Here is a 24,616-nt window from a genome sequence, read left to right as displayed (position 1 = left end):
TTCTTTCTTTCTTTCTTTCTTTCTTTCTTTCTTTCTTTCTTTCTTTCCTCTTTCTCTCTTTCTCTCTTTTTCTCTCTTTCTCTCTTTCTCTTTCTTTTTTAAGATTTTTATTTATTTATTTATGGGGGGGAGAGAGAGAGAGCATGAGTGGGGGTGGGGGGAGAGGCAGAGGGAGAAGCAGGCTCCCAGCTGATCGGGGAGCCCCGGATGGGGCTGAGTCATGGTCTGAGCTGAAGGCAGACGCTTAATCAACTGAGCCACCCAGGCGCCCCCAGGATGTGGCTTCTTTCACTCAGCATAATGCCTTTGAGATTCATCAAGGTTGTGATCAATAGTCCCAATTCTTATTTTTTTATAACTGTTAGTGACATTGTCTACATTCACAACATTGTGTAAACATCACCACCACCACCACCATCCCCCCAAAAGGAAACTTGGACCCACGAAGCAGCTGTTCCTCATCCCTCCCTCCCCTAGCCCCTGGCAACCACTAATCTGCTTTCTGTCTTTTTAGGCGTACCTGTTCTGGGTATGTTATGAAAAAGGAGTCCTACAAAATGTGGTGTCTGGCTTTTTACTGGGAGTGTAATATTTTTGTGTCTGGCTTCTTACTCGGAGTGTAATATTTTTAAGGTTCATGCACATTAAAGCACAGGTGGGCGCTTCATCCCTTTTAATGGCTGAGTAGTACCCCACTTTATGGATGTACCACAGTTTATCCATTCATTTGGGAAGGACATCTGAGTTGCTTCCACGTGATCAACATCTCCCTCTTACCCTGACCCCCACCTCAGCTTTGGGCGTTAATCAGTAGAGCTGCTGTAAACATTCGCATACAGTTTGTATATCTGTGTGTCTGTCTGGGTGTGTGTGTGTGTGTCCCTGATTTTTCATTTCTCCAGGGTAAATACCTAGAGATGAGATTACTCAGCCATTACAATGGTAGATTTGAAAACCTAGTTTTTCTTAAGATTTTAAGTCAAACTTACAGTTGTTGTTAGTTTATTAATAAATTTGGTTGGTTTTGTACCAAAATAAGAATAATGCTTTCATTTGTAATTTGATTTAAAATTAATTTATTGGTAAAACATATTTATTCATTAAGTGTACATTCACTCCTAGGGTTTTCAGATTAAATTTCCATAAATGAACCAATTTTACAAATTTAGTTAGATTCCCTCATTTTATACGAATATTCTTATTTCCCTCCAAATTTCAAATACCTAATGAGGAAGATTTACAAACCTAAAAGGCAAAGTCATTGTGCATTCAAGGGATTCATAAATCCAATCAATCAAATGTGTAAATGTAATAATTCAGATTTTTTTAAATATTCAAAACCATTTATCAACAGCTGTGTTCTCTTACAGTGTTCATACTAAATACACATTTATCACACATCTAATTGCTTTTGGCAGTGAAATCACATGGTTAATCAGTTAGCTTCTCTAATGTGTTGAATTGTTCCAAACCCTTTCAACAACCACTTTCCAGATTATACCAAAGATCACAAAACTTTCTAAATCAAACACAAAAGTGTTAACACTATGGGGTCTTAGTTTGCCTACCAATGTTTAACCTCCCCAAGGGAATAAAATAGCATTCCCAGCTAAGAATACATTTCACATTTCAAAGGGAGTTTTAATGAGGTTTCCTCAGCCATGGAATTGAGGACAAGATTTTTGCAGGACGATTCTACCTGAGATTTTTCTGTGTGTTGAGGAAAGACCCCACACTCATGCCAATGCAGGGCTCCATCTCAAGACCCTGAGATCATGATCTGAGCCAAAACCAAGAGTTGGATCCTTAACTGACTGAGCCACCCAGATGCCCCTCTTTTCATGTTTTTACTGTCCAGTTTGGATAGATAGAAATTGGTATTCCTACTAGGATTTCAGTTAATTTCCTTCCTCAACTGACTGGAGTCAATTAATTTCTTCCTTGTATTTATTAGGTTGTGAATCTTTCTCATATTTTTTTTTTTGGTTGGGGTCAGAGTCACATTGAAGAAGTCAATTTATTGATGATCAATAAAGGGAATCATATCAACATTAATATTATTATTGCTATTCTTTCCTAACTCTATTCCTCAGACATAATCAATGTTAACATTTGGATGTATATCTTTCCATACCCTTTCACATTGTGAATCACGTGCACATGCACAGACACACACACACATACACACACTGAAGCCACTTAGTGAACACCTGCTAGAAGGATTCAGCCTCTGATACCAGCCTGCCAAGGTTCAAATCTTGGTTCTGCCACCTCCTAGATGTGTATCCTCTTTCCCCATGCAAAAATGGACACAATAGTCTTTACTTCACAGATATCATCCTAAAATTAACATATGTAAGACACTTAATACCTGGCTCATAGTAAGTATTGATTATTTTTATGTCTATGTGCCAGAAATATTAACAAGTATAAACATTTTAATGAAAGTACTTGTTTTTTTAAGTGAAATGAGATACTATATACATGTTACCCTGTAATTTGCTTTACTTAATAGCTCATGGACCTTTTTGCTTGTTAATATGTCTATATATATATACTACACCATTCTTTTATTAACAGCTGCATACTATCCCATGATTTGATTCCATCATCATTTATTTAGCCAATCTGTTGGACATTTGGACTTTCTGACTTCTTGCTATCAAAAGCCATACTGAAATAAACATCACTGGACAAGATCCTTGCACACTTTTTAAGCATTTCTGGAAGGATTAATTCCAGGAGGGGAAATCGCTAGGTTGGAACTATGTGCAGGTAATGTTATTCCAGGTGCTGATTTTGTGTGTGTATGTGTGTGTGTGTGTGTGTCATTTATTTTTTTATTTATTTTAAAATTTTTATTGTTATGTTAATCAGCATACATTACATCATTAGTTTTTGATGTAGTGTTCTATGATTAATTGTTTGTGCATAACACCCAGGGCTCCACGCAGAATGTGCCCTCTTTAATACCCATCACCAGGCTAACCCATCCCCCCACACCCCTCCCCTCTAGAACCCTCACTTTGTTTTTCAGAGTCCATCATCTCTCATGGTTCGTCTCCCCCTCCGACTTACTCCCCTTCATTCTTCCCCTCCTGTTATCTTCTTCTTTTTCTTTTTTCTTAACATATGTTGCATTATTTGTTTCAGAAGTACAGATCTGTGATTCAACAGTCTTGTACAATTCACAGCGGTCACCATAGCACATACCCTCCCCAATGTCTATCACCCAGCCACCCCATCTCTCCCACCCCCCGCTACTCCAGCAATACTCAGTTTGTTTCCTGAGATTAAGAATTCCTCATATCAGTGAGGTCATATGATACATGTCTTTCTCGGATTGACTTCTTTCACTCAGCATAACACCCTCCAGTTCCAGCCACATTGTTGCAAATGGCAAGATCTCATTCCTTTTGATGGCTGCCTAATATTCCATAGTGTATATATACCACTTCTTCTTTATCCATTCATCTGTCGATGGACATCTTGGCTCTTTCCACAGTTTGGCTATTGTGGACATTGCTGCTATAAACATTGGGGTGCATGTACCCCTTCGGGTCCCTACATTTGTATCTTTGGGGTAAATACCCAGTAGTGCAATTACTGGATTGTATGGTAGCTCTATTTTCACTGTTTGAGGAACCTCCATACTGTTTTCCAGAGTAGTTGCACCAGCTTGCATTCCCACCAACAGTGTAGGAGGGTTCCCCTTTCTCCACATCCCCGCCAACATCTGTCATTCCCTGACTTGTTAATTTTAGCCATTCTGACTGGTGTGAGGTGGTATCTCATTGAGGTTTTGATTTGGATTTCCCTGATGCCGAGCGATGTTGAGCACTTTTTCATGTGTCTATTGGCCATTTGGATGTCTTCTTTGGAAAAATGTCTGTTCATGTCTTCTGCCCATTTCTTGATTGGATTATTTGTTCTTTGGGTGTTGAGTTTCATAAGTTCTTTATTGATTTTGGATACTAGCCCTTTATCGGATATGTCATTTGCAAATATTTTCTCCCATTCTGTCGGTTGTCTTTTGGTTTTGTGGACTGTTTCTTTTGCTGTGCAAAAGCTTTTTATCTTGATGAAATCCCAATAGTTCATTTTTGCCCTTGCTTCCCTTGCCTTTGGCGATGTGTCTAGGAAGAAGTTGATGCGGCTGAGGTCGAAGAGGTTGCGACCTGTGTTCTCCTTTAGGATTTGGATGGACTCCTGTCTCACGTTTAGGTCTTTCAACCATTTGGAGTCTATTTTTGTGTGTGGTGTAAGGAAATGGTCCAGTTTCATTCTTCTGCATCTAGCTGTCTAATTTTCCCAACACCATTTGTTGAAGAGACTGTCTTTTTTCCAGTGGACATTCTTTCCTGCTTTGTCAAAGATAAGTTGACCATAGAGTTGAGGGTCCATTTCTGGGCTCTCTATTCTGTTCCACTGATCTATGTGTCTGTTTTTGTGCCAGTACCATGTCTTGATGATGACGGGTTTGTAATAGAGCTGGAAGTCCGGAATTGTGATGCCGCCAGCTTTGCTTTTCTTTTTCAAGATTCCTCTGGCTATTTGGGGTCTCTTCTGGTTCCATACAAATTTTAGGATTATTTGTTCCATTTCTTTGAAAAAAGTGGATGGTATTTTGATGGGGATTGCATTGAATGTGTAGATTGCTCTAGGTAGCATTGACATCTTCACAATGTTTGTTCTTCCAATCCATGAGCATGGAACATTTTTCCATTTCTTTGTGTCTTCCTCAATTTCTTTCATGAGTATTTTAGAGTTTTCTGAGTACAGATCCTTTGCCTCTTTGGTTAGATTTATTCCTATGTATCTTATGGTTTTGGGTGCAATTATAAATGGGATCGACTCGATTTGTCTCTCTTCTGTCTTGTTGTTGGCATATAGGAATGCCACTGATTTCTGTGCATTGATTTTATAGCCTGCTAATTTACTGAATTCCTGTATGAGTTCTAGCAGTTTTGGGGTGGAGTCTTTTGGGTTTTCCACAAACAGTATCATATCATCTGCAAGGAGTGAGAGTTTGACTTCCTCTTTGCTGATTTGGATGCCTTTGATTTCTTTTTGTTGTCTGATTGCTGTGGCTAGGACTTCTAATACTATGTTGAATAGCAGTGGTGAGAGTGGACATCCCTGCCGCGTTCCTGAGAATGATATTCGCTGTAGGTTTTTCATAGATGGCCTTTATGATATTGAGGTATGTACCCTCTATCCCTATACTCTGAAGAGTTTTGATCAAGAAAGGATGCTGTACGTTGTCAAATGCTCTTTCTGCATCTATTGAGAGGATCATATGCTTCTTGTTCTTTCTTTTGTTAATGTATTGTATCACGTTGATTGATTGGCGGATATTGAACCAACCTTGCAGCCCAGGGATAAATCCCACTTGGTCATGGTGAATAATCCTTTCAATGTACTGTTGGATCCTGTTGGCTAGTATTTTGGTGAGAATTTTTGCATCCATGTTCATCAAGGATATTGGTCTGTAATTCTCCTTTTTGATGGGGTCTTTGTCTGGTTTTGGAATCAAGGTAATGGTGGCCTCATTAAATGAGTTTGGAAGTTTACCTTCCATTTCTATTTTTTGGAACACTTTCAGGTGAATAGGTATTAATTCTTCTTTAAATATCTAATAGAATTCCCCTGGAAGCCTTCTGGCCCTGGGCTTTTGTTTGTTGGGAGATTTTGGATGACTGCTTCAATTTCCTTAGTGGTTATAGGTCTGTTCAGGTTTTCTATTTCTTCCTAGTTCAATTTTGGTAGTTGATACATCGCTAGGGATGCATCCATTTCTTCCAGGTTATCTAATTTGCTGGCATAGAGTTGCTCATAATATGTTCTTATAATTGTTTGTATTTCTTTGGTGTTGGTTGTGATCTCTCCTCTTGCATTCATGATTTTGTGGATTTGGGTCATTTCTCTTTTCTTTTGGATCAGTCTGGCCAGGGGTTTATCAATCTTGTTAATTTCAAAGAACCAGCTCCTAGTTTCGTGGGTCTGTTCTACTGTTGTTTTCGTTTCTAGTTCATTGATTTCTGCTCTGATCTTTATTATTTCTCTTCTCCTGCTGGGTTTAGGCTTTAGTTGCTGTTTTTTCTCTAGCTCCTTTAGGTGTAGGGTTAGGTTGTGTATTTGAGACCTTTCTTGTTTCTTGAGAAAGGCTTGTATTGCTATATACTTTCCTCTCAGGACTGCCTTAGCTGTATCCCAAAGATTTTGAACAGCTGTGTTTTCATTTTCATTGGTTTCCATGAATTTTTTTAATTCTTCTTTAATTTCCTGGTTGACCCATTCATTCTTTAGTAGGATGCTCTTTAGCCTCCATGTATTTGAGTTCTTTCCGACTTTCCTCTTGTGATTGAGTTCTAGTTTCAAAGCATTGTGGTCTGAAAATATGCAGGGAATGATCCCAATCTTTTGGTACCGGTTGAGACCTGATTTGTGACCTAGGATGTGATCAATTCTGGAGAATGCTCCATGGGCACTAGAGAAGAATGTGCATTCTGTTGCTTTGGGATGGAATGTTCTGAATATGTCTGTGAAGTCCATTTGGTCCAGTGTGTCATTTAAAGTCTTTATTTCCTTGTTGATCTTTTGCTTAGATGATCTGTCCATTTCAGTCAGGGGGGTGTTAAAGTCCCCCACTATTGTTGTATTGCTGTCAATGTGTTTCTTCGCTTTTGTTATTAATTGCCTTATATAATTGACTGCTCCCATGTTCAGGGTATAGATATTTACAATTGTTAGATCTTGTTGGATAGACCCTTTAAGTAGGATATAGTGTCCTTCCTCATCTCTTATTACAGTCTTTGTTTTAAAATGTAATTTGTCTGATATAAGGGTTGCCACCCCAGCTTTCTTTTGGTGTCCATTAGCATGGTAAATTGTTTTCCACCCCCTCACTTTCAATCTGGGGGTGTCTTTGGGTCTAAAATGAGTCACTTGCAGACAGCATATTGATGGGTCTTGTTTTTTAATCCAGTCTGATAGCCTGTGTCTTTTGATTGGGGCATTGAGCCCATTTACATTCAGGGTAACTAGTGAAAGATATGAATTTAGTGCCATTGTATTGCCTGTAAGGTGACTGTTACTGTATATTGTCTGTGTTCCTTTCTGACCTATGCTGCTTTTAGGCTCTCTCTCTTTGCTTAGAGGACCCCTTTCAATATTTCCTGTAGGGCTGGTTTCATGTTTGCAAATTCCTTTAGTTTTTGTTTGTCCTGGAAGCTTTTGATCTCTCCTTCTATTTTCAGTGATAGCCTAGCTGGATATAGTATTCTTGGCTGCATATTTTTCTCGTTTAGTGCTCTGAAGATATCTTGCCAGTCCTTTCTGGGCTGCCAGGTCTCTGTGGATAGGTCTGTTGCCAATCTAATATTTCTACCATTGTAGGTTATATATCTCTTCTCCCGAGCTCCTTTCAGGATTTTCTCTTTGTCTCTGAGACTCGTAAGTTTTACTATTAGATGTCGGGGTGTTGACCTATTTTTATTGATTTTGAGAGGGGTTCTCTGTGCCTCCTGGATTTTGATGCCTGTTTCCTTCCTCATATTAGGGAAGTTCTCTGCTATAATATGCTCCAATATTCCTTCTGCCCCTCTCTTTCTTTCTTCTTCTTCTGGTATCCCAATTATTCTAATGTTGTTTTTTCTTATCGTATCGCTTACCTCTAGAATTCTTCCCTCGTGATCCTGTAGTTGTTTCTCTCTCTTTTTCTCAGCTTCTTTATTTTCCATCATTTGGTCTTCTATATCGCTGATTCTCTCTTCTGCCTCATTTATCCTAGCACTTAGTGCCCCCATTTTAATTGCACCTCATTAATAGCCTTTTTGATTCAACTTGGTTAGATTTTAGTTCTTTTATTTCTCCAGAAAGGGTTTCTCTGCCGGCGTTGGTGGTATAGTGGTGAGCATAGCTGCCTTCCAGAAAGGGTTTCTCTAATAACTTCCATGCTTTTTTCAAGCCCAGCTAGTATCTTAAAGTCATGATTCTGAACTCTAGGTCCGACATCGAACTAATGTTCGTATTGAGTAGGTTCCTGGCTGGTGGTACTACCTCTTGGTCTTTTTGCTGAGGTGATTTTTTTTTGTCTTGTCATTTTGTCCAGAGGAGAATAGATGAATGAAAGAACAAAATGCTAACAGGTTAACAACATCCCCAGGTAATATACTCTATACAAATCAGAAAAGACCTGAAACCAGGGGAAAAGAAAGGGAAAGAAAGATAAAAGAAAGAGAAAAAAAAAAGAAAAAGATAAAAACAAAAACAGAACAATACAAAAAAAAACAGAATATGATCAAATATGATCAGGCTAGTGCATAGATCAGTGCCGCACACTAGATTTTGGGCGTATTTTGTTCTGTTAGAAAAAAGTGCCTCCTAAAATTTTAAAGGAAGAAAGGCTTATATATGTACAAAATAAGGGTTGATACAATGAAGGGATGGAAGATGAGTGTAAAGATGAAAATTATAAAAGATTTTATAAAAGGAATTGATAAGATAAGAAGTTGTTTGAAAAAGAAAGAAGAAATTTAAAAGAAAAAGAGAAAAAAGGGAGAGAATGTGATGACGCAGGAGACTAGAACAAAGCCATACACTAGTGATTTAGGGTATATTTGATCTGTTAGAAGAAACTGTATCTCAAAATTTTAAAGAGAGAACAACTTATATATATATATATGCCACAAATAAGGGTAACTACTATGAAGGGATAAAATATGACTCTAAAAATGAAAAATAAAAAATTTTTTTAAAAAGGGATTGATAAGATTTTGGTTGAAAAAGGGAAAAAGAAAAATAAAAAAAAACAGTTAAAAAATTAACTTTGAAAAACTAATGAATCATGGTAAAAAAAAGCCATGAATTCTATGTACAATATTCCCCTAGCGCTGGAGTTCTCCCGTTCTCCTTGATCGGTAAACTTGGTCTTGGCTTGCTGGCTGTTCGTGCTGATCTTCTGGGGGAGGGGCCTGTTGCCGTGGTTCCCAAATGTCTTTGCCGGTGGCGGAATTGCCCTGCCCTTGTCGGTCCGGGCTAAGCAAGCTACTCGGGTTTGCTCTCAGGAGCTTTTGTTCCCTGCAAGCTCTCGGTACAGCTTTGGAGGACCAGGGTGAAAATGGTGGCCTCCCTATCTCTGCCCCGGAGGAGCTGAGAACTCGGGGCCCCGCTCCTCAGTGCGCCGCCAGAGAAAAGCAGTCACTCCCGTCTCCCTGGTCTCCGGCCACACTCCGTGCTCACCCGGCCTGTGACCCGAGCGTTTCTATCTCTGGCACCCGACCCCGTGTGGAGACTCCAAACCCAGCAGATCCCTGTGGTGTGCTCCCGCGCCGCTCCTCCTGGGAGAGGAAGGGGAGTCTCCCCGGATCTGCTGCTTGTTGAGTCCCTGCTGGAGACGCAGTGGCCCAACTGGCCCGCGGATCACAGTTTATGGCAACCCCGAGCTGAGAGCCCGCGCCTCGGCCCTGTCTCTGCAGCCGGCTTCCCCGCTCCAATACCTGGGAGCTCTGCTGCATTCAGGCACCCCCGTTCTTTCTGTGAACCCGAGGGTCCTGAGACCACTCTGTCCCGCGAGGGTTCCACCCCCCGCTTAGCCACTGGAGCAAGGTCCCTCAGCGGAGCCGACTTCTAAAAGTTCCGATTTTGTGCTCCGTGGCTCTATCACTTGCCAGAAGTGGCCGACGGAGGCCCCCTCCCCCACCATCTGTCCTCCCGAATATCGCCTCGGATTCACTTCTCCGCACGTCCTACCTTCCAGCAAGTGGTCGCTTTTCTGTTCAGAGAGTTGTTGCTACTCTCCTGTTCGATCTCCTGTTGAGTTCGTAGGTGTTCAGAATGGTTTGATCCCTATTCAACTGAATTCCTGAGACCAGACGAAATCCAGGTCTCCTACTCCTCCGCCATCTTGCCCCGCCTCCAGGTGCTGATTTAAAGGCTACACCATTTTGCATCCCAAGGGGGCCTTTGGGATCAGGAAAAGGAAGCTGAATAGACGCCCTTTTAATGCTTCATTGGCTTAGACTGTCAACCCAGTCTTTTGAGGAGAGAAAGAGGTGGGGGGGGAGAGAGGGAGGGAAAGAGAGAGAGGGAGGGAGAGAGAGAGAAGGAGGGAGGGGGAGAGGCAGAAGGAGGGAGAGAGAGAGAGTGTGTGTCCACACCGTGCAAACACCTTTCCTTGCAGAGTGCAGTTGAGAGCTTTGCCTCTGTCCTAGAACAAACATCCACATCGTCCAACTTCACCAAAGAAGAGACCTCCGCCCTGGCCACTGTTGTCCTGGAGAGTGTGAAAAGCACCACCCTGGCAGCGTTCCTGAAACCGTCAGCAAATGTCAGTCAGACTGTCCAGACTGAACATTTAGGTAACATGGCAAGGTTACACCGGGGCGCTGACTTTGAGGGGCGGGACTTGAGAGATGCGATTCTCCGTGGCTTTCCCATATCCCATTTTCCCAAGTGTTTCAAATCTCTGAACTCACCGCAGAGCCAGTCCAAGGATATGAACAACATCTCCCATTTACTGAGTGGCTGACCTTGAATTATGAGTGTTGCCAGGTAGGGTTTGGAGTGTGTTATCTATTCAACAACTATCTGAATCCCACAGTAAACAAACATCTGGTATACCAGGCATGGATAGTGCTATTGAGAAAAATACAGCAGGGCTAAGTCGGCTAGAGAGGGTCAGGCTTGGGGGGGGAGCATTGCTAGCTTACCTGGGAAAAGAGCCGTGTACCTATTTGCAGAAAGGGCAGGCACAGGAATATTTAGTGAGTTCAAGGAACAATGAAGAGGCCAGCATGGCCAGAGTGGAGTAGAGATTCATAGAGCTTGCAGGAGAAGGGGTCAGAAAAGAAGGGGAGAGGTGGATTTTGTAAACAAATGTAGGGATTTTATCTGAAGTAAGACTGGGGATGGGGTACGGAATTGGAGAGTTTGAGAACAGGCGTGACATTATCTGGCTTATGTTTTACAATGGATATCTCTGGCTCCATTACCTATTTTGTTTTCATGAAGATCCCTGTAATTATTGCCGTGCCACAGGTGAGGGACTTGCAGCTCAGAGGGTTTAAGTCTTTGTTCAAGTTGGCACAGCTGGAGAGTGCCAGAGCTGACTGCAACACCTGAGCCCTGGTCCGCTCTGCTGGGTTTGCCCCAGCCCCTTCCTATTTCCTTTGGCTTCGGAAAACTTGTCTAAATGTAGAGTAGCCAGAGGGTCATGACTGTTGCTTTCCACCTCTGTTGACTTCAACCCCGTCCTTCCCTGATGCGCCCCCTATGGGGCGAGAGCTCACTCCCACAGCTCCCGCTGGGTTTCTTAGTTGTCTGGTGCTCCCACCCTCCTGTCATTCATCAGGGGCTCAAGATCTTCCCCATGATAAACTGGCCTTTTTATTCTTTGCTTGCAACTAGGTGTGTATAACTTTTTTGGACAGAAACCAAATTCAGGACTCACTTTCTGAGTGACCTCAGGCAAAGTCTCCCTATCTCCTTTTAAAGATTTTTATTTATTTATTTGTCAGAGAGAGAGAGAGCACAAGCAGGGGGAGCAGCAGGCAGAGGGAGAAGCAGGCTCCCCGTTGTTCAAGGAGCCCCATGTGGGACTGGATCCCAGGACCCTGGAATCATGACCTGGGTTGAAGGCAGACACTTTGCCGACTGAGCCACCCAGGCATCTCCCTGTCTTCTTTTAGAAATTGAAAGCAAAATTATCAAGGAAGAATGCACTGAAGAGAATGTGAGCTTTCACCTGAGAGCCAAAGGGGACGAGATGGAGATTGGGTGCTCCACCATTGAAGAATCTGAATCCACAGGTACAGACTTGCTCCTGAGAATCAAGGAGGGTGGTTATGGTGTATTCAGTCAGCACACATTTATCAGTCAACTCATAGGTGCCAAGACTCGTGAGGGGATCAGTGAGGTGAGGTCCATGCCCTCAGGGAGTTTTTTCCATCCACTGGGGAAGTCAGATATTAAATAAATGAATACCCTCACAATAATGGAGCATCAAGACCTTTAGTGTCCAGTAAAGTAGCCACTCAATAACCTTTTGTTACTGAGCACTTGACATGTGGCCAGGCGGTGAGTGTAAAAATATACACTGGATTCCAAAGGCTTGGCATAAAAAACGAAGGATGGAAAAATCTCATTCATATTTTTATATTGATTGTATGTTGAAATGATAATATGTTGCATGTATTGAGTTCATATGTCATTAAAATTAACTTTTACCTGCTTTTGACTTTTCTAAAAGTGTGGCTGCTAGAAAACTTAAAATTACCTAGGTGGTTCATGTTGTATTGCTAAGTGGACAGCGCTGGTCTGTATCAGGGATTGACAAACTTGTCTTGTAGAGGGCAGGTTTGTAAATGTTTTAGGCATTGAGGGCAATACAGTCCCTCACGGTGCAAAGGTGTTCATACACGAATGTGTGTGGCCATGTTGCTGTAACACTTTTATTTATACAGAAGAGGCAATGACCAGATCGGCCTGTGGGCCATTGTTTGGCCACTCCTCAATCTATCTTTGGTCTGGGGGGCTCAGGGAACAGGCCTGGGACATCCCTGAAGACCACCAACGTTGAAAGGGGAAGCCTACCAAAGAGATGGAGCAAGAATAACCATAAATGTGGGAGACGAACTTATTTCCCCCTGCTCAGTTTGATTGTCTCTTAAAAATACAAATTAAAATTTATTTTTTAAATATAGCCAGCATTTCTCCAGGTGGAAGCAACTCAGGATTTTTTTAATGGTTCTAGTGAGGGTCACCAATCTAGAAGTCCACTGGCTGCACTGGTGTTGCAATCCTCAGAGTGGGCCAGTGGAGGTACAGAGATACATGGGATGTTAAAGTGTGTATGTGTATGTACATGTTGGGTCATCTGTAATCACTACTGAGCAAATGATTCCTTTTTTTTTTTTTTTTTTTTTTGCCTTTGGGGGAAATCACAGGCACCACTGGGGTGGCTTTTGTCTCCTTTTCGGGGATGGAGTCTCTTTTAGATGAGAGCTTCTTCCAAGACCCTGAGACCCCTTTGACCAACTCCCAGAGGAAGTTGAAGGTGAAGATGAATTCTCGCGTGGTACAGGGCATCATGACTGGGGAGAAGAAACATGGCTTCTCTGACCCAGTCATTTACATGCTGGAGCACATTGAGGTTTGTGAAGACGTCCCTGCTGAGCCCCCATCTACATACTGAGAATGCCCTATCCCCCAGTGGGTTTGACTTTCATTTTTGATAGGGACCCACAAAGGCAGCAAGCTCTCACAGTTTTTTTTTTAAAGACTTTATTTATTTATTTGACACACAGAGAGAGATAGTGAGAGAGAGAGAGAGAGGAAGAGAGCACAAGCAGGGGGAGCAGCAGGCAGAGGGAGAAGCCGGCTTCCTGCATTAGCAGGGAGCCCGATGTGGGGCTCGATCCCAGGACCCTGGGATCATGACCTGAGCTGAAGGCAGCGGTTTAACCAACTGAGCCACCCAGGCGACCTGCTCTCACAGTTTCTTGCAACTCAAGCTGATCCCCAAAATCCACCTTTAGAGAGGAGGGCTCTCCTCTTTCTATGTGTATTCTTCCATCCATCACTGGGCAAGATTGGGCCCAGATTAAGTGATGTTGATGCAGGAACATTTACAGGGATGTTATCTACATTGGCTATGACCAGTTCAGTGCTAGAGGCAGATCTGGTATCTGAGAACTTTCCCTCCATCCTTGCACACTGAAATACCACATTTCCCTCCCAAACATACCTGCATCTTCCTGCCCCAAATGACTCTTGAAGTTGGTCATACTGAATCCATATGAAGGAGAGTCTCGGGTGACAAGAGCCTTTCCATTTTCAGCCAAAGCAGGAATTTGAGAGGCCTATCTGCGTTTCCTGGGACCCCATTGTGGAGGGTGGTAGGTGGATGCCCTCTGGCTGTGTGGTCCTTGAAGCTTCTGAGACGCATACTGTCTGCAGCTGTAATCAAATGATGAACCTGGCCATCATCATGGCTTCTGGGGAGCTCACGGTCAGTACTGATTCTCTGTGTTCTGGCTCCCCAAATCCAAGGGGAAAATATTGAATAAACACCCATTATGTGTCTCTCATGGCCTTGGGTATTGTGGGAGGGAGTTGGGGTGGGGACAGATGGGGTGTGCGATACCTCTGCCCTTGGAGAATTCAGGGTCTGGCTCGGAAGCCATGACATTCACGTATAAAATGAGAATTGACCCTAAGCAGATGCTGGGACAATTATAATCACAGATCCCATTTACAGAGCACCTACTGTGTTGGACCCTTTATTTTAAGTTATGTGTTTTCAGGCCCTTTTATAGGATGGGGGCTGAGGCTCCATAGCCCACCTGCTTAGGAAACTCAAGATGAGGCTCAAGCCCAGGACAGTCTAGCTCCAGAGGACTCTTTCCACAAAACCATGTACATGGTGCAAGAAGTTGTGCTATGGGAATTCAGAAGTGTGTTGGTGAGAGCTAGCTAGCAATCAATCAGGGAGGGGATGGATGTGAAGTGAGCCTTGGTGAGTGGGTAAAGACCTACAGAGCATGTAATACGTTTCCTGCACAGTCGTGAGCACTTTAAGTATTTTCATTGAATCCTCCTACAACAACCATACAGGGTAGTTACTGTTAGGATCCTCTTTAAACAGATGAGGAAACAGAGGCTCAGAGCAGTTAAGTATCTTGCCCAAGCTCATACAACTAGGAACTGGCAGATCTCTAGTCCATTCTCTTAGCCACCACATCACAAAATCATAGGGAGTAGCTCGTGAGATGGTACCTTGTCACAACTTCAATACACAGAAGGAACTCAAAAATTTAAAATTAATTGTGAATAAAAATAATTGTGAATAGGGGAAGGACTCGGCTTGCCATTTCCACTCCCAGAAGTTGGGGCATCTCTGAACGCCTGTGTAGCAGTCCTGGTTCAGGGCAGGAAATGGTAACCACTCTAGATATTTCAAGCAGGGAATGGGATGCTCACAAAATCACGGGAAGGGATGGAGGAGTTGAAGTCAGGGGCTGCCACTTGGGGTTTGGTTTCGAGATCACCCCTCTGCAGCTGTAATCCAGAGGTCAGAAATTGCTGCTGTCAGATCACCCCACATCCATGCAATCAAAGAAGGGACAGCTGGAATGTGGAGCCCAGCCATAGCTTGCTCCTGTCTGCAGAAAGAAAACTGGTATCTGCCTCCATTCTGCCTTCCAAAACTTCTGTGCTTATATCTCATTGGAGAACCTAAATGACATCCAGGACCCTAGCCCCAGGAGATTCTGGGAAATATAGTTTATAGACATCCTGCTCTAGTACAACGTGAATTGGGGCACAGAACAGGAGTGGGAACGGGTGCTGATGGATTCCAAAGGATGATGCTGGACAATATCTAGTTCACTCTGAGTGTCAAAGGGAGAAAATGTCCTTGAGTCCTTTCTGCCCCAGTCAGGAGTCTGGATAATTCTTTTTTCTGCCCGGAGGGATGTCAGTCCCTCTCTGAGTGGTGTATCTCCTTCCTGACAGATGGAGTTATCCCTGTACATCATTAGCCATGTGGGCATGATCATCTCCCTGGTGTGTCTCATCTTGGCCATCGCCACCTTCCTGCTGTGTCATGCCATTCGCAACCAAAACACGTACCTCCACCTGCACCTCTGCATCTGCCTCTTCTTGGCCAAGACTCTCTTCATCATCGGTGTAGACAAGACTGACAACCAGGTCTCACATCCCTTAGACTGTGTCCTTACTCAGCCCCACCATCTCCACATCTGCCTCTGCTCATCCTACCCAACGTCTATGCTAGTTCCCTCTTCAGGGCCTTTGCATGTGCTATGCCCTCTTTTGATGATACTTGTTTCCAGTTCTTCACCTGGTTGACTCCTTCTTGTGATAGGTCTCAGCTTAAAATCATTTCCCTGATCATGTTGTATATTGTGGTGGTCCCTCCTATTACTGTTTAAACCATTGGTTCTTATTTTGGAGGATTCTGCCCCTAGAGGACACTCGGTGATATCTAGAGACAGTATTGGTGGGGTTGCTGCTGGCATCTGGTGGAGACTAAGGATGCTGCCAAATACCCTACAATACACAGGACAGATCCAATGACAGAAAATAATCTGGCAATAGTGTTACAAATGTCAATAATGTTACAGCTGTGAAACTCTACACCTTATCAGTCTTTGTTGCTTTCTTTCCCAGCATTTATTTGAAACCATATTATTTGTTGTTTTACTTGTTGTGTATCTGCCCCCCCACTAGACTATGAGCCCCACGAGAGCAAGAACTTTGGCCAGTTTACCCCCATAACTATACCAGAAACATAGTAGGTTCCCAGGATTTTTCCAGAAGGAGCACTAGTGACATTCTATCTGGGGTGATCATTCTTTGGGTAGAACCCCCGCCCCCACTGTGGAATGTTTAACTTCCCAGAACTCAGTGCTAGTAGCACTTGTCACTCCCACCATTTGACTAGGAGTGAGCAAACTTTTTCTGTAAAGAAGCAGATATAAATATTTTCGGCTTTGCAGATCCTAGGGCTCTGTCACAACCACTCAGCTTTGCTGTTTTAGCATGAAAACAGCCATTGAAAACATAGAAATGGATGTGGCCATGTGCCAATGAAACGTTATTTACAAAACAGCCAGCCAGCCCAATGACTACAGTTTGCTGACCTCCACACTCAATATCTTCAAACATCCTCTGAGGTAGGGTGATCGACTATCCATTCTTTTCAAAACTCCCCCAGTTTTAACACTGAAAGTCATATGTCCTAGGAAAAACCAGTCCCAGGCAAACCAGGACAATGGGTCCCCCTACCAAAGGGATGATAGCACCTGCAGGGAAGAATATCTCTATAAAGGTTTGTGGAATGAATGAATGGGCTGTGGTTGAGGAACTCCAATCAAAGTTACCCCCACTGTTGTCTGAACCTGCTTCTTGGGTGGGGGTGGGGGGGGGTAGGAGGATCCTGAGTGTGCATGTTTCTCCTCTACAGATGGGCTGCGCCATCATTGCAGGCTTCCTGCACTACCTTTTCCTTGCCTGCTTCTTCTGGATGCTGGTAGAGGCTGTAATGCTCTTCCTTATGGTCAGGAACCTGAAAGTGGTGAATTACTTCAGCTCTCGCAACATCAAGATGTGGTACCTCTGTGCCTTTGGCTACGGGCTCCCAGTGCTGGTGGTGGCTGTCTCTGCCAGTGTGCAGCCACAAGGTTTTGGGATGCATAATCGGTAAGTGATATCCTTCTCTCTCCCTGAAGAGCCTGCTGCCAGGGTTTATGATGATATTTACATGAACAACAAGAAGAGCAATAACAGTAGCTATAATTGTGTCTACCATGTATTGAGCTCTTTATGTTTTGTCAGTCTCAGGGCTGCCATGTACAGTAGCACAGGTTGTGCACTGCACATATCCAGGAACCACTGTTTGCACTACAGTACAGATGAATGGTGGTGGTGTAAACAATGAACTTGGTTGTAAATTTGAAAATCATGGATCCTGGAGCCAGCCTGCTTGGGTTTGAATCCTTGCTCTACCACCTTCTAACTGTGCTACCTTGGGCAAGTTACTTGTGCTTCCATTTCCTCATCCATACAATAGGGGCTGACAGCAATGCCTACGTCATAGTGTTGTGAGGGTTAAAGGAGTCATTATCTGCAAAACATTTAGAACAGTGTCAGGCACAGAGTAAAGCATTATACATGCCATCATCATCATCATCACCACTGTCTGTTTTAAAGCAAGTTTTGTTTATCACATGGTTCATGTGAGAGGATTTTGGGTAGTGTGTTGGTGAGTATAATTTAAAAATATTTTTGTATTTATCTTATAGGACATTAGGAAAGAATTGCCAGCCTATCAACCAAACTCATGATATCATAGACATGATTCCATTGTATAAGTAAAAAAAGTGAGTCAACTTTGAAAAACAGGTAAATGACAGGATAAGCAGTATGTGGCTAGGGCAGAGACTATAACTCACTGCATCATGTCATGTAATTCTATGATCCTTGTGATAATGGTGCTGTTCTAATTTACAGATGAGGAAAGCTAGGCTTTCTTGCTATTACAGTGAGAAGGGGGCTGTGTGAGGACATGAATCTGGGTCTTTCCAATCCCAGGGCCTGTGTTCATCACCCTGTGTTGTAGGCACTGCTAAGCTGTAGTTAGGGAACTAAATATCCAGGTTTATGTCACTAAATATCCTCCCTGCCTACTACTGATGGTTTATATTTCAGGTGAGGTCATAAGATACGAGGTGAGGGAAAGGAATCCGTAGGAAGTGAGCACTCATCAAACCTATATCCGGCAGAGCTTTACAAACATGTATTATCTCTGGTACTTCTCAACAGAAATCCTCTGTGCGAGGACTAAGAGTCTCCACTGTGTACAGTGTGAGTAGTGTCCCCTGGATTTGGGCAGTGTACAACCTGTGCTGCTGCACATGGTGGTACATAAAGTAACAGCTTAATGAATGGTAGCTTCAGAGGAAACTGAGGCTCAGCACAGTTCCAGAACTTGTCCTGGGCCACATAGCTAGGAAGTATCCAAAATGAATTCAGATCTGACTATCTTGTCGGGAGATGGTGGTGACAATGCAAGGTCACCATGATGAAGTGTCCGATGTTGGTGTGGGTAATATAAGCACTGACACAGACCAGAGAAGGATGATAGCATATGGGAGTGGGAAAGTTCATGGAAGGCTTCCTGGAGGAGGCAGAATTTGAATGAGTCTTGAAAGCTCTACTGAAATGTACATAGGTAAATAGAAAAGGGGGTGGCAACATAGGTTAGGGCAATAGCTTCCCAAAGGAGGGCTCAAGGTCTGTTTGGAGAACAGATGGATTGGGCTGAAAGAAGGGGAAACTGGGGGAGGGGCATGGAATTTAGAGAGTACCTTCCAGGTGGTGAGAACCACAGCAAGTTCGGAAGAGAGGAATAGTATGACAAGGATTTGAGATGACCTTCGGAAAAAGCACTAAGTGTGGGGAAGAGAAGGAGCAAATATGGGGTGCAGGTGTGCAGATGTGGCTGCAGGTAACAGGCTCCATCCCAGTGAGTACCTCTGGGAAACTGTAGGGCATGTACCTCTGATATCCCACCTAAGGGGGCATATTTGTCCAGCATCTCCCTCCCAGCAGCCTTTGGTTGAGGGCTGCTCCTGGTGAGCTAATCCTCAGAGCTTTCAGTCTGATGCCTCCAGCCAGAGATGCAGAAGCTGATAAGGGAATTGGCCAGTATTTACTGAAGTGGTTTTTCCTGAAAGAACAGGGACAGCATCTTCTGGGCATTTTACATCTTTTCATTACTACTACTTGGAGACTCCTGTTCCAGGGAAAGAATGCCTGGTTGGCCAAACTTTATTATTTTCCTTCTCTTGTGGCGGGAGGCACACTTTTGCTAAAGGAATATTGGGGTGCTGTTACTGAACGTGGTGGAATGGTTGTCAGATGGTGAAAACAACAAATTCCTAGAGACATGATGGAAAGAGGCAATGAATTATCTCTTCCTTCTCTTCCTCCCTCCCTCCTTCCCTCCCTCCCTTCATTTCTTTTAAGAAATAATTATGGAATGCCTCATCCATGCCAGACTTTGCACTGAGTGCTGGGTATTCAGAGATGAACAAAAGTTCAAGGTCTAAATTCTCATATAGCTCATACTCTTGTAGGGAGTGAAGGACAATTTGCAAGGAAACAAACACCACCATAATTTATGATACCAATAGATGCTATAAAAAAGAAAAGCAACAAGCTCTGCTAGAGATGGACCAGGGGTAGGGGTGGTCAGAAGTGGCTTTTCAGAGGAGGTGTCATTTGAGCTGAGATTTGAAGGAGCAGGTGTGCCAGTGAAGAGGTCTGAATGAGGGGAGGGGGTTACAAAGATTATGAATTGAGGACGAGCTCTATGCAGGGCATCAAGTGAATGCTTCAGGAATATTTACCCAGGAGGAATGTCTGAAAGAAGACTTGCTGTGGCCCAAAGAAAACTGAGCTGTAACCTGCCCCATCATGAGAATTTTTATCTCAGGGTCAGCTCCCTATACTCTCCTCCACTAGTGCATTTGTTGGAGTGTGAGTAACTGTAGGGTCAAGACTGAGACAAGCTCTGGATCCTGTTTCTCTCCATAGCTGCTGGCTGAATACAGAGACAGGGTTCATCTGGAGTTTCCTGGGGCCAGTCTGCGCCATCATCATGGTAAGCAAATTGCTTGGCACAGTGTGTCCTGGAGCAGGAACAAGGAGACCCTGGGGATCAGGAAGTACCAGTGGAAGTTGCGTAGCCGAGGTCACTTATTCCTCTCAAACATTCTCCCTTCTGATCCCTGGTTCTTGAGATATCCAAGTTAGAGTGTAATTTCTTTGACTTGTGATTTTTTTTTTCTCTGCCAACATGCAAATCCTCTGGAAGGGACCACAGTCTTATCTGTCCTTTGTGTTTCAGTAAGAATGGGTCTATTAATGTCTTCTGAGGATAGACATTGAATGGAAAAAAAGAAGGGAGAAAGAAATTAAAAGTATTTAGTGGTCAGGGAGAAGAAGAAAACAGTGGAATGGAAGCAGAGGGAAGCCTAGAGTTGTTTTTGTTTTTGTTTTTAGCTTTATTGAGGTGTAACTGACAAATTAAAAATGTATATATTTAAGGTGTACAACTTGATGTTTTGACTTATCCATACGTCATGAAATAATCACCACAATCAACCCAATGAACATATACATCACCTCGCATAGTTACAGTTTTTCTTTCTTTTCTTTTCCTTTTTTTTTTTTTTGTGGTGAGATCACTTAAGATCTACCCTTTTAGCAAATTTCAATTATACAATACAGTATTGTTAACTATAGACACCACACTGTACATGAGATCTCTAGAACTTATTCACCTTGCATAACTGAAACTTTGTGATCTTGGACTAACATCTCTCCCCATTTGCTCCCCCAGCCCCAGCACCCACTGTTCTACTCTCTGGGAACCTGGGGGTGTTGTGCACCACCTCCTTACCTCCTTACCTCCAACACAGATGCAACAGTCCTGCAAGATGATGTTTCTTTTGACTGTCACTCATGGTGGCTTTTTCCCTTGTGTCACTTGTAATTGTTAATTATGAGCTCCTATCTGACTGATTTAAATCTTGGGAATTCTTGAGATTGTATTCCTCCAGAGGGGTTTTGCTCTGATTTCTGTAAGATTTGGGAGGGGGGCATGTATTAGTTTCCTAGGGCTGCCAAAGTATCACAAACAGGGTGGCTTAGAACAACAGAATTTTATTGTCTCACAGCTCTGGAGGCTAGAAGTATAAAATCGAGGGGTCAGTAGGGCCATGTCCCCTCTGAAGGCTCAAGGGAAGGATCCATTCCAGTTTTCTATCCAAGAAGACTGGTAACCTCAGGAGTTTCTTGACTTGTAGATGTTTGGCTTCTCTCTGTGCATGACTGTCTCTGTGTCCAAATTTCCCTATTTTATAAGGTCATGTGGGATTAGGGCCCAACCTATGACCTCGTTTTAATTTGATCACCTCGTTTAATTAGATCACCAGATCTAACTCCAAATAAGATCACATTCCTAGGTCCTGGGGATTAGGTCTTCAACAATTCAACCCAAACAGGGCACCAATCTTAATTCTAACTTTCCACATGCATCCAGTGAAAATAAGTGGTGATCACCCAGATGAAGAACCAGCAAAGGATATTTATTGCTATAGTAAGGGAGTCAGCCACCATCATTTGCACTTTGCAGAGACTCAAAAGCAGGCAGAGTAGGATAAAAAAGGGAAGGCTTCAGGTGTGCCTTGATCAGAGGCTGTAGGCATCAGGACCCTATAGGCAAGCTAACTCAAAGCAAGGCATCCTATGTGAATGCTTAGGGGAGCATATTGGCTTTTTCCCTTTGGTCCTAAGTTGGAAGTGAGGGCAGAAATTAGGGAGGCTGTCAGTCACCAATCAAGAGGTGGTTGTTTAGGGTCGACTGCTTCCTGGAGTGGTTACTGCAGACTATGGGTTTTTACTGGGGGTCTGGCCATTGTCCAGTTGTATATCCAATCTCTCAGTCTTTTCTGCTTGACTTTGTAGGTTAATTCCATCCTCCTGACTTGGACGTTGTGTGTCCTGAGGCAGAAGCTTTCCAGTGTCAATGCTGAAGTCTCAACGCTCAAAGACACCAGGTGTGGACCCTCTTTCCTTTTCTCTCCTTTTCAAGTCTCCTTCATTCTTCCCACAAACATTCACTGAGTACTTTTTGTATGCCTGGTCCTGTGCCCAGGACAGAACAGCACAATGTCTAGATCTGGGGTCTCAAACACCAGGTCTGCCACTTATAAGCTGTGTGACCTTAGGCAAGTTACATAACCTCTCTGAAACTGTTTCCTCATCTGTATACTGGGGATATTAACATTGCCCACTTTATTTGGCTTATGAAGCAGTAACACAGTTACTAGGGAGAGTGTTTCCTATATTGAAACTATTAATACATTTTCTAACTCATCTACTGTGCATAATAATATGTGCGTATTTACAAAAACAGAATCATGCCATCTACTTTATTTTTATAACCATTTTTTCTCTTAATAATGTTATGAATATTTTTCAAGGTAACTAGACATTCTTTAACAATATCTTCTTTTTTTATAAAACATTTCAGTGTAAGAATGTAGCACAACTTACTTAAATCACACCTTATTCATGGACGTTCAAGTTGTTTCTGATTTCTTGGGGTGGGGAGAGCTATTATAAGCAATGCAGTCTTGAATACCCTTGTAGATAGATCTTTTTCCATATCTGTGGTTATTGAATCATAACAGTAGGCATGAAACTGCCTGAGTCAAATGGCAGGTTGGATTATCCCACTTTTAGTATATATTGAAAATTATTTTCCGGAAAATTTGTTTCCATTTGCAAGAGTGCTTATTTACCTACAGCTTTGCTGACACTGGGATTTATCACTTTTGTTGTGTCATTTTGATGATTTAATAGGTGAAAGATATTATCTTATTATTTTAGTTTTGTATATATTATTTTATCTTACAGATGTGGGACATTCTCATACTTTTACAGGCCATTTGTGTTTCTTAACTTCATCACTCAACTACTCTTTTTTAAAAAAGATTTTGTTATTTGGGAGAGATAGAAAGCACAAGTGGGGGGGAGGGGCAAAGGGAGAGGAAGAAGCAGACTCCCTGCTGAGCAGGGAGCCTGATGAGAGAGAGAGGCTTGATCTCAGCACCCTGAGATCATAACCTGAGCCAAAAGCAGCCACTTAACTCATTGAGCCACCCAGGCACACCTCAACTAATCTTCATCTTAAGAACCTACCAAAGTCAGACATTGTCTAGGTTTTATTGTCAGGAACCTTATGATGTCCTTTGCTTATTTTCCTGTCAGTATCCAATCCCTCTTCCATCTTAAATAATTTTTTCTAAAAATTATTTTTAAAAAGTTGATGCAAAAAGTGTAAAACAAAGTTAATACATGCAATGGTAAGAAAAATTAAGCAGTGAAAAAGGGAACACATGGAAAGTAATTTCTTGTCTCTTCCCTGACTCCCAGGTTCCCAGATCTCTCCCACCTTAAGCAACCATTATCACTTGAATTGAGCTTTCTTACAGAATATTCTATACCTACACATCAACCTTCTATTACATAAATGATAGGATACTATACATATTCTGAACTTGGGGTTTTTTCCACATAATATATAGCTGATTTCATATCAATACTTATGGCTAAAAACAACTAACAAAAATGTTTTTGTACTAGACACTGTTGTAAGCATCCTTAGAGTTTTGTTATCTCATTTGATCTGTAGAACAAGTAATATCACCCTGTAGGCATTGTATTATTGTCCCTATATCAATTTGAGGAAACTGAGGCACAGTTTCCACAGGTACCCAGAGCCTGTACCCTCACCCCCTATAGTATATGGTCTCTCTCATCTCATTTTATCTTTTTTTATTGTTATGTTAATCACCATATATTACATCATTAGTTTTTGGTGCAGTGTTCCATGATTCATTGTTTGTTCATAACACCCAGTGCTCCATGCAGAACGTGCCCTCCTCAATACCCATCACCAGGCTAACCCATCCCCCCACCCCCCTACCCTCTAGAACCCTCAGTTTGTTTTTCAGAGTCCATCATCTCTCATGGTTCGTCTCCCCCTCTGACATACTCCCCTTTTCTTCCTCTCCTGTTATCTTCTTCTTTTCCTTTTTTCTTAAAATATGTTGCGTTATTTGTTTCAGAAGTACAGATCTGTGATTCAACAGTCTTGCACAATTCACAGCGCTCACCGTAGCACATACCCTCCCCAATGTCTATCACCCAGCCACCCCATCCCTCCCACCCCCAACCACTCCAGTAACACTCAGTTTGTTTCCTGAGATTAAGAATCCTCATATCAGTGAGGTCATGTGATACATGTCTTTCTCTGATTGACTTATTTCACTCAGCATAACACCCTCCAGTTCCATCCACGTCGTTGCAAATGGCAAGATCTCATTCCTTTTGATGGCTGCATAATATTCCATTGTGTATATATACCACATCTTCTTTATCCATTCATCTGTCGATGGACATCTTGGCTCTTTCCACAGTTTGGCTATTGTGGACATTGCTGCTATAAACATTGGGGTGC

The 24,616-nt window shown here is 42.7% G+C and overlaps 1 protein-coding gene across 3 annotated transcripts in view; it reads left to right on the top strand.

Annotated features, from left to right (window-relative positions):
- The window catches only part of ADGRE1 (adhesion G protein-coupled receptor E1), a 78,933-nt gene that overhangs the window by 46,506 nt on the left and 7,811 nt on the right, over window positions 1–24,616 (top strand). For all 3 annotated transcript variants that reach the window (XM_025861039.2, XM_025861038.2, XM_073887170.1), the window contains 8 exons: window positions 10,184–10,361; window positions 11,691–11,810; window positions 12,948–13,153; window positions 13,841–14,011; window positions 15,517–15,711; window positions 16,988–17,223; window positions 20,122–20,188; window positions 22,057–22,148. In XM_025861039.2, coding sequence (XP_025716824.1) covers window positions 10,184–10,361; window positions 11,691–11,810; window positions 12,948–13,153; window positions 13,841–14,011; window positions 15,517–15,711; window positions 16,988–17,223; window positions 20,122–20,188; window positions 22,057–22,148 — 1,265 coding nt within the window. The remainder of the gene's footprint in view (window positions 1–10,183; window positions 10,362–11,690; window positions 11,811–12,947; window positions 13,154–13,840; window positions 14,012–15,516; window positions 15,712–16,987; window positions 17,224–20,121; window positions 20,189–22,056; window positions 22,149–24,616) is intronic.

Source organism: Callorhinus ursinus, unplaced genomic scaffold, assembly GCF_003265705.2.
Source record: "Callorhinus ursinus isolate GAN/ISIS: 27379988/994484 unplaced genomic scaffold, GSC_fseal_2.0 scaffold77, whole genome shotgun sequence".
NCBI lineage: Eukaryota > Metazoa > Chordata > Mammalia > Carnivora > Otariidae > Callorhinus > Callorhinus ursinus.
The sequence above is the reverse complement of the archived record's forward strand: the minus strand, read 5'-3'. Positions and strand labels throughout refer to the sequence as shown.